General features: G+C 44.0%; 1 protein-coding gene across 8 annotated transcripts in view; it reads left to right on the forward strand.

Moving 5' to 3' along the window:
* The window catches only part of NEURL1 (neuralized E3 ubiquitin protein ligase 1), a 148,264-nt gene that overhangs the window by 78,527 nt on the left and 55,120 nt on the right, over window positions 1–14,617 (forward strand). For all 8 annotated transcript variants that reach the window (XM_068688386.1, XM_068688391.1, XM_068688390.1 and 5 more), the window contains exons 2-3: window positions 10,006–10,247; window positions 13,920–14,241. In XM_068688386.1, coding sequence (XP_068544487.1) covers window positions 10,006–10,247; window positions 13,920–14,241 — 564 coding nt within the window. The remainder of the gene's footprint in view (window positions 1–10,005; window positions 10,248–13,919; window positions 14,242–14,617) is intronic.

Raw genomic sequence — 14,617 nt, forward strand, 5'->3', positions numbered from 1 at the left:
GGGTGACAGCACATCTACCAGTACCAAACTGCAGGAAGGAAAAAGCAATGGTCTGAGTATTACAACATCACCACCAGCAGGGTTTTGCAAAAGATTCAAATGCTCCATGTCATAAAAACAAGTCATTGTTGTCCTCGGACAGACACGATGGCAGTCAGGAAATTCCTGGTGTTTCCATTGAGGGGTGGAAGATCTCCATCATGGAGCTGGGCACTGTCCTTTGGCTGTGCTGTCACCTTGCGGTGTCCCCTCCATGGGAAGGGGAGCACTGGCTCTTGGGTTTGGACCTGAGCTGTTTCACACATGCTTGTGGGCAGCCACCAGCAAAGGAGACGTGCTCTGAAAGCAGCGGAAGGGAAGTACTTAGTGTGAAGTACTGCTTGGGCTTGGAAAAATAATCACAGCATTTTAGAAGTGCTTGTTAAGTTTTAAATACGGAGGGTGTAAGGAGCTGCTTCCAGCAGGCATGCTCTCAAAGGACCCTGCAAATTACGGCAGCGAACTTCAGGAGGAAGAATGTGAAATAAGCATGACCCCAGCGCGCTGCATTTTTAAAGAAGACTAACACAAAATGACCCAACTTTACGGTACCTCAAAGTGGATCTAAATTGATGGTTTACATTGAGAAAGAAGGCACGCTCCAAATGTAAATGTCATGTATGAGAGAAAAACTGCTTCCTGAGATTCTTTAGAAATGGCATTACGGCTTAAAACTTCATGGTATGTGGTACTGAATGATAAACATAATCTAGGCTGTCCAGCTGGGAAAGAAGAGAAGTAAAAAACAGTCTCTGGATTATATATCCTGACCAACCAGATACTAAATTAAAGTGAGGGCCTTCACACGTGACACTTGCAATAAATTCAAGCAGCAAAATACGGAAGAGGCAACAAAGCCACTGGAGGTTTCACAACTTCAGTCCAAAGTTGTCGTCAGTGTTTCTGGATTGAAAGAAATATTATGCTTTACTCATATATGCTGCTGTAAGGCAGAAGTGCATCGGGTTGGTGCTGGGCATACCCTTGCTGTGCCCAGAGATGGGTATTTGGGTTGGCACAAAGTACGTTAAGATCCTGAATCCCCAATGTGATTGAGCTTGTCAGCTCTTGAGGAAGAGCTCTTTGCTGATTGCTGATCTAAGCTCATCTAGCCCGTTGGTGTCTGAACATTTCGTGGCTTTGAGGAGCTGATGGTATTTGAAGCTTAAATCTCTATAACCTTGGGGATATTTCAATTAGTGCAAGTGTAGAGTTTGCTCTGAGGTGAATGGTGCTATCCATGTCTTGAAGTGTTATCCAGGCTCTTTCTAGAGACATCCATCCTTCCAGCAGCCTTTGTTCTGTGCCTTGCAGCTATGAATGCAAGCTTTAAATGCCCAGCACCCATACCACCATCCTGCAAATGCTGTGTCTGCAGAAATATTCCTGTATTTTTGTCCTATTTTGGGGAGCCTGTGCTATTCCAGTGTCTTATTGTTCACTTGTTTTATTCCAGGGACACACGGCAGAGCCATGATTTTTGTAGAGCGCAAGGTAGGAGGGTGTTTGTGATTTTTGTCTTAGTGCAAAGTGGTCTGTGATTAGGGAGCTTTTCTAAACAGAACGCTTAAGAGATGAGAGGTCAGAAACAGCAGGAGGTTTCTGGCCAACACCTTCTGCATCCCTAATGTGTAGTCTTATATGCTGGGATGAGGTAGAGAAGTGGGAGAGAATCCTCCCCAGTTGATGATCCAGACAAGAAGATAATTCAGAGATGCTCTTCATTACCAACTTGAGACCCTGTGTCTTTTTACTGGTGACAGAGGGAGTGTTTAAAGAAAATCAACCTAATGCAGCTCCTTATATTGTAAATATGGGGTGTGAGTGGCCTGCTGTGGGCCTAGTTCAGCATCTTTAGTCTAGAGGAACATTCTCGATTTCATACAGGTATGATTCAAAGCTAATTCAAGGAGATGAGTTTAGAATAACAGCTTCTCCAACTTGCATTTTCTTTGCACTATTTGGGAGGTTACACTACTTTCTTTTGGATTTTGGTTCTGCATACCCATTTTCTTGTCTCTAATACTCTTAGGTTTGCAGGTTTGCTTTTTATTATTATTATTTTTTTTCCCTGATCTCTATTGTCCTCACCTTCTTTCTTGTCCTGAGAAATATCTAAGTTTAACCTTTACGGGTCACCTCATTTTGTGGTGAACTCTCAATATTTGGGCTTCCAAGCTATTACACCGTACATGGAAAGTGTGCCCAGGATAGACTTTCCATTAAACTATTTAAATTGGAAGAGAATGCTGGCACATCTACAAGTATTCCAGAATTAGATCCCAAAATACTGAGGCTAGTTAATCTTTTGGAAGAACAAAAACTCTTACTGATTTATATTTAGCAGAGGGAATGCATTTTAAAAACACAGTCTATATGAGGCCCCTTGAAGAAAACATCTTTTACATTGATTTGTAGTCCGTGGAAATACTACATGGCCATAAAATATTTGCAGTTGGGCTCTGCTTTTATGCAGCTACTTCTTTCCAGCGTGAACTGTCATTAACCCTCCAGGCATGGCCGTGCTGTGGGCTGTGCAGCGGAGCACAGCTACCTCTGGGCAGCAGCTTCGCCGTTCATCACAGCTGTGCCCAGCATTGCAGGAGGGATAGGGAAAAAGCACCTTATGCTAGGGTGGAAATATTGGACTGGGAAAGATGTTTTGGTTTAAAACCGATGCGATGTTTGTTGTTGGGATGAGTGCCTTCTGGCTATGCCTGCAGGGTAACGTGACTCCAGGGAATTTGCACAGGATCTCAGGGCCTGCCAGGATATCAGCGATGGTCAGATATGTGTCTGGGACCATTAGAAGCTACATCTAAGACAACCAGTCAGTGGGTTAGAACCTCGGCTGAAACTTGTTATACCAGGAGACTGCATTTAGCAGTTCCCTGGGCAGCAGCATGCTGGCCACCTCCAGGTGGGACACAAAAATCTCCTGACCCCAGAGCTTTTCTGGGGGAAAAGCTGAGCAAGTAGCTGCCCATGTGCTCCCCAAGGAGCTGGCACTGCTGCTGCCAGCAGGGCAAAACGTTGTTTTCTCAACCAGAACAACAGGGAAATCATCTCTGGAGCCTGTCTAGCCCACAAGTGAGCAGACGTACTGCCTGGGGACAGCACGTAAGGAACCAGTGTGTTGCTTCCTGGCGGTCCCGTGGAAGAGCATGGATGAAAGCAGAAGCTGAACTTGTCCTTGCCATCAGAGGATGTGCACTCCTGTGAGGTTAGAGAGACAGGCAGAGATGCTGGTGGCCCTAATCTTGCAGCACCATTCTTAGTTAAATGTGTATAATATCTACTTTGGCTTGGTTTATATTATTATAAATTAGGAGGATCTCTAGTGTTAATACAGGTGTAGAGTGCTCCGTGCATAGCTCTGCTCTATACTAAGAAAATTAATAAATGGAATTAAGTTAGATTGGAAATGACACTGGATTGTCCAAGGTGGCCCATGATGTTAATGTTTTTTGGAAAAGGAGCTTTGACAAGTAGTTACTTCATTAATGCATTGGAACAGCGGAGCAAAGATAACTCTGGGATTATTTTATTAAGTATATGTAATCTTATAATTTTATGGCCAACAGTGTATCTACTTTTCTTTGAGACAAGGAGGATGAAGTCAGAAGTCCATAGTTCCTCCCCAGAATAAATAATTAGATAACACACCCAAGTTGCTCCTGCTTGCAAGAATCAGTGGAGCTTCTGGGAAATAGCGTGGTTGCTGCTGATGGAGGGACTTGCACCGTTGCACTCGCTGGCTCCTTTCCATCTCCTTTCCCCTTTTTTCTTTCTTTCTGCTTTTCCTTTCTCTTTTTCTTTCTTTCCAGGGGGCTGCTCAGCCCATCTTTCTCCTCACACAGCCAACAGGAGCACGTGCTGCTGACTTAGTGCCTGCTGGTCTTATGTGCTCAGCGCATTTCTGCTCTGAGGGGGCTTGGGGAGAGGGCAAGAAGGGGGCCTGCAAAGGCAGCTGCACCCACAGAAAGCAGCACGGTGCTGGAGCTCGTGGTAATGGGGGTGGCTGAATTGTTCCAAGTGACTGTGCGAGATGCTGAGTAAAGAGTGCCTTATTAGGTGCCAAGAAATTGTTAATGATTACACGGTAGCATTACTGAAGGTGGCAAGTTTAAAAATTAATTCTCCTGGTAAGGGTTTTCTTCTAAGCAGCCTTATATGCATATAGAAATACTTCTGTATTCTCGCAGCTCTCTTCTCATATTTTCTTCACAAAAAAAAAAAAAGGGCATAATGAGCCATCCTCATGGTACTTGGCTTTGCTAAACACTTGTGGTGCCATCAACTGGGTTATTACTCCTGAGGTTGCTTCCCAGCTCCGTCCTGCCTCCTCCCTGCCTGTCTCTCCTGCATTTCAAGGGTCGTCCTCGCCTTCCTTTACACATCCAGGAGAGGTTCCACTAGGCTCTGCCCAGGAGCATCATCTTTATCTTTCTCTGGGTAATTTCAACCACAAACATTAGTTTGGAAACTTTCCTACAGACAATTAACAGATTTACTGCTCCTCTGTAGTACCTAAGTCTTCTCTGGCCAACCTAAATTTTTGCACTAGGATTTTATTTTTATTTTTGCTTTTTAAATAAAATATTCCAAACAATATGGGCTTAATAGAACTGAATCGGAGCACTTTTATCTTTCCTAAGCTCTTTGACCTTTTTTTTTTTTTTTTAATCTCCATAAAAATTGCCACTCTCCTGACTCTTGCTAAAACTTATAACCTTGAAGCAAGCCCTCATAAAGTCTTGCATCCAAGATTCAGGTTGTAGCCATGCAGTTGTTGTTCAATGGGTTCCACTGAGGTTGCTTAAAAGAAAAAATAATTAAAAAATAGCACATCTCCAAGCCCCACCCTAGCTGGTATTATTTCCTTTCATGTACATGTTGTCTGTCCGCACCTGTCTCTTGTCTCACAGTTTGCAGTTTAAGTGGAAAATCTTACACTATGTGCGGACCTACTCTCTTGATACATCTCATCACTGCTAAAATAGCACAGATGAAAATAAGTTATGTTTTGGCTTTGACTAGTTTTGTAGTCTTGGATGGGAGTGCTAGATCTGACCTGCTGGCTCAAATCCACCTTGTAGATAAGTCCCTAATTCTCTGAAGTTTAACTGAAGATGCTGTATAAGTTCAGGTTGTCTGGCTTTAATGCTCCCCTTTTAAGCATTTTAATGCTCCTCTTAAAGAATTAACCCTTTGCATTCTTATCATTGCATGCCTTAACTCCTGCAAAGCTGTGGTCTTTGTGGAAGAGCAAAGTTGTTTGTCTTGGTCATCTTGTAATGCCAAGATCAGTAGCTGACCTGGTGACAGTGATATAATAAGGCCATTATCATCATAACAGGCATAGGGAGAGTTGGTTATAGCCTGGAGATGCGTGATTACTTATTCCTTCAAGAGAAGGCAATGGAAAAAAAAGCTTTCTTCATTTGCACTTATTTACAGTTCCTTCTCTCCTGTGCACATGCACAGGGTCAGGCTGCACGCGAGGAAAACAAGGTTTGCAACCCCTTTCAGTTTCCCATGGTGTTGAGCTAATGTTTATTTTTAGTAAACCGTATCTTGAAAAGTGCTTTTACGAATACATTTGCAAAGCCTAGCACAAGGAGTTCATTGTGGTTTTTCTCCTTTTGATCTTTATTAATATGCCTTTGGAGAGACTGTGCAGATACTTTCAGGGCTAGGGCTTTCCTGCTGCACCTTGCTCATGTCCCCAGGGAATTGTGTCCCTTGCATTCTCCACAGTGGTTCTTCCTTTTCCTTTTCTTCCTGCACAAAATTCATTCAGTAAAATACAGATATGGTACAGCCACCTGGCAATAAAACTAACTTTGTCATCTCCCTTTAAAGTCACAGTATTGAAACACTTTTCTCTTTTTAAAAATTTTTTTTCATGGAGGAGATGGTCAAGCCTTGGAGGGGGCTGTCCAGGGAAGTGGGGGTTTCCCCATTCCTGAAGGTTTTTGAGAGATGTGGATGTGGCCCTAATGGGCATGGTTTAGCTATGTGACTTGGTAGGTGAGGTTGATGATTGGACTTGATGATCTTTAAGTCTTTTCCAACCTAAAGGATTCTATGATTCTTGGTGTGGTGTTTTGCCCTGTCCACTCTTCTCACTCTCACTGGACTGCAAGACAGGCATGCCTCTGTCACCAACCCTTATGCCTCTCTTTTCCTCTTTCCCAGGTACATAGGGATTTGTCATTCCCACTTGTATTTCATGTCAGTCCCAGGGCTCTGGTTTCAAGTTGTCTTTTCTCTTTCACTCAGTTCTGAGTGCCAATCATATTACACGCTTAAATAAGTTAATCTTAAACACCTTGCAGTTAGTTTCCACTCTGAAATGAGTTTTGACAATATTCTGATATGTGCCTGTCAAGATTTTTTTTTCAACTGGAAAAGATGTATTTGTTAAAAATGAACTCCAGTCATTTTTTTTTTTTTTTTTTTTTTTTTTTTTTTTTTCAGCATTTAAGAAATCCAAGCCTTTAAGACTGTCTCATTTTTGCAGAGCATGAATGCTTCTAGTGAAAACCCCTAACAGGCTTTGGGACACATTTTCTAATCTGAGAACATCCAGTGCCCCAGTGCTGCCTTTTATAAGGCTTGTGGATTTTGCTCAGGCCTTGAGATCCTGGAGCTAGCACACATGAAGGGAGAAGCGTGCCACTTGTGGGCCAATATTCCGCTTTCTCAAACAGCCTGGGCTCCAGAAAGGATGCACTTAGGCATCTGAAGGCAGAACAGTTTGGAGTGCTTCATGTTGTGGTTTCCAGTACTGAAGGAAATGGCACAACCAGCATCTGTTGTTGAGCATGAATTGAAAATTAAAGCCTGTCCGGTCCTTAAAACCATGAGAGTGAGCAGATGCTGATCTCTGTGACCCACAACGTGAAACCTGGAAACCTGTATGGGGACCCATGGGGCTTCTCTAGATTTGCAGCACTTTGACACTGGGGCTTTTTTCAGGCATGCCTTGGCTCTTGTGACTGTTGTCACAAGATAACAGTTGTTTGCATGATCATGGCACGTTGTTACAACTCCCGCTTGTCAGGAGGAAGTTTTTTTGCCTGGCTATTTTACAGCTGTGTCGTTGCATGGGAAACCTGTGGTGCCCTTGAACATGCTTTTGGATTCGAGCCTTCTTGTTTGTTTGCAAACTTTATTAGAAGCTATTACTTCGCTTCTCCTTTGTAAGTGACTGATAAGTCAGGCTGTGGAGGAGGAGGATTAGGCTTCCAGCTAATGGAATCTCACATGATTTCTTGATGCCAGAAGGACTTTTGCCTGTTTTGCCAGCTGAGACTCCAGGTTTGTGAGCTTCACTCAATTCTTTTCTATGAAGATGAAGAAAAACACCTACTGCAAAGGCCTCAGATGTGTTGTACCAATATTCCTAGCAGCAAAAGCTAAGGATGTTGAAATGTGTAGTAATTTAAATAAGTGAATGGGAGAAGACTGGAGTCCAGGTCAAGTTCAGTTTGAAAAAAATTTTCAGCAGATGATTTATTTTTAGCTGGCCAAGCAAGGACAGTGATGTATCACCATATTGTGTTTCAGAAGTGTCCCTTTCCTTTCTTAAGTCCAGTCTTTGGTGTTTGTGTTACCACCTGTCTGAACTTGCATGGTGTATCCTCCTTTTGGAGTGGGCATACTGTCCTGAAGAACTGAGCAAAGGCATCTATCCTATTTGGCCCATTGCTTTGTAACTTCTCCAAACGTTTGTTAGGTGAAAGTAAAACCCAAATATTTTTGGTTTTAAATAAAGACTTTTTTTTTTTTAAATTAAGATAGTTTCCTGTCCTTATCCAACTGTGTTCCTCAAGTGAGAGTCATTGCTGAGTGACAGCATGTGGGTCTTCTCCCCATTTGCATTTTCCACCTGAGGAAGCCCTTCCCTGAGTGATTTCTTTCCTTCCCATAGGATGTAGTCACCCTGAGTTTCAGCTGTATGCACAGGGGCACTTCTCCTGCAGGCACTGGCCTAGGGTGAGTTTGACCCATTCTCACTCAGCAGTGCCAGACTGTCACAAAAAATAAGCATTCCTCTAACATCTTTCCCGTGGGGGCAGACAGGACCCTAAGGCTCCGTAACACAGCTCCAGCAGATGCTCTGGACATATGTAGTGTTGTTATCAGAGCGTGTTTTGAAAGCTGTGAGCAGTTTTTGTCACTTCATTACCATGTTTTAAAAGGGTGCCACATCCTAGGGAGAGATGCAGCAGTTGTTATAATCACAGCCAAATTATCCAGTAAAATTAGAGCAGAGATATGCAAACAAGTTAAAATGTCTGTGCCTTTATGCTTCACAAGTTTGTTTTGGTAAGTGGCTGCTAGCAAAAAGTTGGAGCTACAAAATTCAGGTCTGGATGCAAGTTTAGCTTGAATTGAATGTATATTTGGTGTTTGCTTCTCTTGTGAGAAACAGGAAGATGTCTTATATTCTACACAATTTTTAGCATCAAATCACTTCCAGCTGGTTCATCTCTCCCTTACAGCATTGATGAGAATTTTTCAAGGTAAAACCACTTGTCTGGCCTCTTTGCTCTGTTCTGGAGGGATAGCATTGAGAAGCAGAACAGCAAGAGGATGAGAGCAGAAAGCTGAAGAGGCTGATGTTGAAGTTGCGTTAAAATGTTCTCATCAGAAATCAGCATTCTGAGTTCTGCTGTTACTTATTTAGACTTGCTGTGATGATGAACCATTGCAATGTCACATAGTTACAGGCTGCCCTAAAAGCTAGGAGGAATAAGGTTCAGGCTCTACATTTCTACCTCCCAAGAATTACATTAGAGGTGTAAGCATTATTTTATAGTAGCTATATAAAGACATAAGTGTCAGCAATGAATTTGCATGAAGAATGTATATAATTAGTTTATGTAGTTTGTGCATTAGAGGAATAGAATTTTAAACCGGTGTTTAGTCATGCACAAGCAAAGTGACACAGCGTTAAGGTCACATTGCTTTCATTGCATCCCTGAGTCTATCATGGAATAATTCATTACTCTGTTGGTACTCTATTTCCAAATCTATGAGCATCTCTTCCCAAACATACGTGCATAATGCACTCTGTTTGTGCACACAAGGAAAAGGAAGCAGACGACTTTTGTTCAGTATAATGATTGTTTTGTGCTTGAACTGCTTCAGGCTCCCTATTGAAAAAAAAACTCATGAATCCTGTCATTCATGAACAAAGCTGCTGTCGTGAATATGTCAGTTGTGCACTGACTCTCTTGGTTAAAGACGTAATCTCCTCCCTGCTTTACACCTTCACTCCCTCTCCACTTTCCTTGCCATGTCATGGTGTGCTGCTAAGTGCCTTCATGACGAGTGGGATCTCAGCTGAGGCTCCCATCGCTGGAGGAGAGAGGAGTGTAGGTGGGTGGAGAAATCCAGGTGGGTTATCACTGAGTAGTGCTCAGGTATGAGTTAGGAATTTATGTGTCTGAGCTGGCACTTAGCGAGAGCGGATAGGACAGCACGCAAAGGCAAATGGGCACAAGGATTGATGGAGCTGCTGTTGCAAAGGAGGAGTGGGAGAAATGGTCAAGTTGGGTGGGAGTCCTCCAGAAAGGGAAGACTTCATCTGACTGGGACAGCTTTGATACACAAACATCATACATGCTTTGGTCCAGTTTTGGAGCTGATTCTTGTCTTGTGCTCTGATGTATGGCCTCAAAATGGCCTCTGATTTCAGGAGCTGAGCTGCGTTCTCCATGTCATGCCCTGTACCATCAGGTTGCCCGGATGGGGACCTTTGATGTCCTAATAGTCTTTTGTAGTTCAAGGTGCTCTAGAAACCTCTAGTAGTTTACAGAGACAGGATTGACTGACTTTCATTTGGCTTTACAACCTTCTCTCCCCCTTCTCCCCCCATTTTTTCATTGAGAGTTTTTTGTTTTACTTATTACAGTGGATTTTAAACCTCACTTTTCCTCATCCTGCTTTCAGATTCCATAGGTGGCTCCTTTCCAGCTTCCTCCCACCGATGCCACCACAAGCAGAAGCACTGCCTTCCCATCCCACAGTGTGGGACTCTGACCGTCAGCCCTCTGCTTTTCCACCCCCACACGAAGGGATCCCAGATCATCATGGACACGACACAGAAGGCAGTGAAACGCCAGTCTAGCTTCTGCAATGCCATTACCTTCAGCAACAGGCCCATCATTATTTATGAACAAGTCAGGCTTAAGGTGAGTGGTCGATACCTTCCCTTATTGGCATGGTAGCTACTGTGAATGACTGTTGGGGTATACCAGGTGCTCACAGCAGATATTTAACCCCTCCACACAAAGCACAGTAGTCAGATGTTGGCCTTAAATATCTATAATCTTTCTGCTTTTGTCACCATCGTTCTCAGACCCATTAGTACAGACCCCTATAGAAACTGAAAAAAATTGCTAGAGATCCCAATGTGCTGGGATCTATGGCAGCGTGCTAGGCTTCCCTGCCTCTTCCCTTAGAGCCAGCAAAGGAGCAAGAAAGGAGGAAGATGCTTCCTTTTAAAAGTGTAGGGCAATTTCAGGCTCAGGCCCATAGGCAGAAAATCCCCCCTCTAGGTTTGCTTCGTCTCCTGTGGAGTTCTTACTGGTTCCATTCAGGCTGGAAACACAGCAGGACTCCCTCACATTGCCTAATGGGATTTCTTCCATGTTGGCTAGCCGTTTGGACAAACAACTGCAAGAAATGATTTGGGAGGAGATGAAAGCAACATTTCCTTTTTGAAAACACTATCAAAGGTTTGAGTGGGCTTAGTGGTTTAGGCAAAGGTTCTGGATTATTTCTTTCTCATTCTGAAACAATGTAACTATCTCAGGAAATTCAGTTGTTTATTACTGTATATTTTAGGATTTTAGTTTGCATAACATATGTGAAGAATATGCATGCAAATGTTTCATCTCTGCATGAGGGGTTTATGAGCAGGGCTCCTGCTGAATCTACTGGGAAGGCCTCCTGGGAGTGATCAGCAGGCTTCAGCAGAACTTGTACCCTAGGGATGGATAGAAATGTGAAAATGCCTCTGTTTTCTGATAAGTCCATAAGCCTTATTGTTACGTGTGCCTGTGGAATACGGGATCTTAAACATTTCGTGTTTCTTACCAGCTAAAGACCAGCCACTAACTTAGTTGTTCAGGTCTTATAAAATCCAAACTCCCTTCGGAAAACTAGGGGAAAGAGGTCAGGAGGCCTCATTCGGATTATTGAGGTTTATTCTGAGATTTCTTTGCAGCTTTGGGAATCCCATCAAGCTGCCAGAACCATATGGGGTTCAGGAAGATTTCCTCTTTCTCTGCCTCTGAGATGCATGCCCCAGTTTGGTTTCTTCCATGTAATTCAGGGTACTGCTAGGGAGTGGGGGTCCCTTCCAACGCTTTAGTGGGAGCCTGAGTCTGTAGAAGCAGCTATAGCTTAGCAGTTTGGGTATGGAGTGCATCTTTTCCTCCCCTTCTGGTACCCAGGGGACCTCCCAAGCCTTTCTACTAGCAGTGGCTGCTGAAGAGAGAATCTGGTCCATCATTAACCATTGCCTTTTTTAGCAAAACTGTGTATCCTTTGTCCAGCTGTGTCTAATTCTTGGCAGGCTTTATACTAGATTTTAATTTGGATATTAGTTTGCCTGTGGTCAGACTGTATTGAGAACTGTTTATAGGTGCTGATTAATACATGGAACATGTGCAGCCTAGATTACCATATGAATATTTACTTCATGCAGCCTGTGATTGCTGTAAAGTATTGGCAAGAGACTGTGAAAGAGTAAATTGTACGAATAACAATGAGGCCATATTTATCTCAGTCCCAAAAGCTTTTAGGGCTTGCAGTAAATTTGCTACAATAAATAATCCTGGCCGCTTCTTGGAGTGCGTGCATATTCCCTGTTTTGGCACATGCATGCCCCCATCCACCCCCCTTCCCCTGGGAACACGTGTGATCCCATCCCAGCCCAACCAGGGATATAAAAGAGCAAATCTGCTTCGGCCCTTTCTAGTGCCACCCCAGTGCCTGTCCTGCAAGCCGGAGTGTCATTCCCGGGCCAGAGGGCAGCTCTGAGTGTCTGATGCTGTTTTGTGTAAACAGTTTAGGTGCTTGGCTGGGTTGAGGAGGGGTAAAGAGCAGCACTCACTCAAGTGAGAAACTGTCTGTCGGTTGGTAACTTTTTTTTCCTGAAGCCCTGAGGTGTTTTCTCTGACACTTTAATAAAGCAGAAATCTGTAGGCTTTCAGCAATGTCCTTGTGGTGAGATTGTTGTGCTCGCAAGGGCACGTGTTCCAGATTTGCCTTGGAGAGGAACATGCGAAAGAAAAAATGCAATATTTACAAATGTTATTACAGAAGTATTCAGAAATCCAAAGAAAATGTCTCAGAGAATCCCTTGGTGAAAATCCTGCACTGCTGGCTCCCACACTGGTATATGAGGAGCTGCTGCCAGGCTTTTGAGGACAAAATCCAGCAGTCCTGGGCAGCCTAGCCTCTGGCGTTGCCAATCACCCGAGCCATCAGCACTTGGACACAAGGAGAAATTACAGTAAGGCAGCAAGTTGTGTGAGACATCTGCTCTGTGGTACCTATTCCTGTTTCTGCTCTTGTCCTGCAGCAAATACTGAAACTGCTTGAGGCTGCCTGGGCGCTGCAGGTTTAGTGCACAAATAAACACGCTAATTATGCATCAGCTGACAGGCAGTGACTATCCTGGCCCTGCAGAAGGATTGGATTCAGCATTCTTAGGTTTTCATTTCATAGTCTGGATGCTGATGGGCTGTGTGCTTTTGAGAGGAGCAGTTCCCAGCAAGGTCATAATGAGCAACCATATGAGAGAAAAAAATCTCTGCGAGCATGGTGTCCATGTGGGGCCCTGCTGCCACCCTGGAGATCACCCCCTTCTGCAAGGAAAAGGCAATTTTGTTCCTGAGTGGTGTTCCTGGTATGCTGTATGTGCTTAGGACCCACTGCCCATTCCCTGCCCGTCCTATTCAGCCCAGAGCCCAGTTCAGGTCAGAAGCAGTTGATGGCTCTGGAGGCATCTCTGAGCCTTTGCTCTGCTCTTTCTGAGGTGCAGAAGGGTGGGTATGACTCATGCAGCATCCCAAAATTTATTAGCCAATGTTTCTAGTGTGCTTTTCAAACACATTAAGTAACCACACAACGATGGGGAGCAGGAGGGTGAGTATAGGTGAGCATCACATATCTTGAAAAACACCGCTCGTGGCTGAAATGAATAGGTTTTCATCACTTATAATACAACATCTATCATTGTCCCCTAACTGTTTATTAAATATTGTTAAATACTTTAAATTGTGCTTTTCCACACACAAGTTCTCTGCTGCAAAGCTGTGATTTCATCCAATCTGACAAGCTAAAGAGGGGTGAGATTGTCTTTAGCTTGGCCTGGAAACCCAGAAAACCCTATGGTGGTGACTGTGATTCTGGAGCCAGTGCTTTTCCCTCAGGTCCTGAGAAACCCCATCATCCAAAAACCAGGGGGGAAGAGCTCTGCTGCTGCAGGTGCTGCCTCAGCTGAGATGAAAGCTCTTATGGCCATTTTTTTGGCACATTTTGCAAGAGGACATTTCTTAGGCCAAAAGGAATTACCCTCGAAATAGAAGTGAGTCATCATGCAGCTGTAATTACATTTCATCTCTCCCCATAGATTTGATGCAAATTTTTTTAAAATATGTGCATTATATCCTAAGTGTGCAGTATTGCTACTTGCAGATGAGATATCTGCAGCAATGTTTGGGTAAAAGGTTTCCTAAATCTGGTGGGTTTATCTGCACGGTGGCCTTTGATATTTGATGGCATGGAGCCTGGAGCGTGTAAATAGAAGTCTGAGTGCCAAATGCTGTTATTGCTGCTGTTGTTTTTTGCAGATCACTAAAAAACAGTGTTGCTGGAGTGGGGCTCTTCGAATCGGGTTTACTTCTAAGGATCCATCAAGGATTAACCCTGACACCCTGCCGAAGTACGCGTGCCCTGACTTGGTTTCCCAAACTGGTTTCTGGGCCAAGGCTCTGCCTGAAGAGTTTGCCAACGAGGGGAACATCATCGCCTTCTGGGTGGACAAGAAAGGACGGGTTTTCTATCGGGTGAACGACTCTGCCGCGATGCTGTTCTTCAGTGGGGTGAGGACGGCAGAGCCCCTCTGGGCCTTGATCGACGTCTACGGGCTGACCCGCGGGGTGCAGCTCCTAGGTGAGTACTGCATGAGCTGGGTTTGTGCCCAGGGATGACATCTTCATTCTCCCTCCAGCATCTCACCACCCCAGTGGGTGTTTGAAGCTTAGCACATAGATACCTCACCACAGGGAGGGGGGAAACGATGGTAACAGTGCATCACTGGCAGCCATCTGTAAGTAAGTGGATTTCTGCTCAGAGATGTTGTGCCAACTACGCTCTATCCGAGCATCTTCTGGAGTGTGGCACATACCTTGCAAAACTTTCTTTTTGTCTGACATGCTTTCCCTGTGCCAAAGTGGGGAAAAGCATTTTTTGTTTTATGGGTAATTCCTGCCTAGATGGTGCTATTGCGGTTTTCTGGCTGGGTTAGTGGACAGATTTAAAACATGGA

This window comes from Anas acuta, chromosome 7, assembly GCF_963932015.1.
Source record: "Anas acuta chromosome 7, bAnaAcu1.1, whole genome shotgun sequence".
Taxonomy (NCBI): domain Eukaryota; kingdom Metazoa; phylum Chordata; class Aves; order Anseriformes; family Anatidae; genus Anas; species Anas acuta.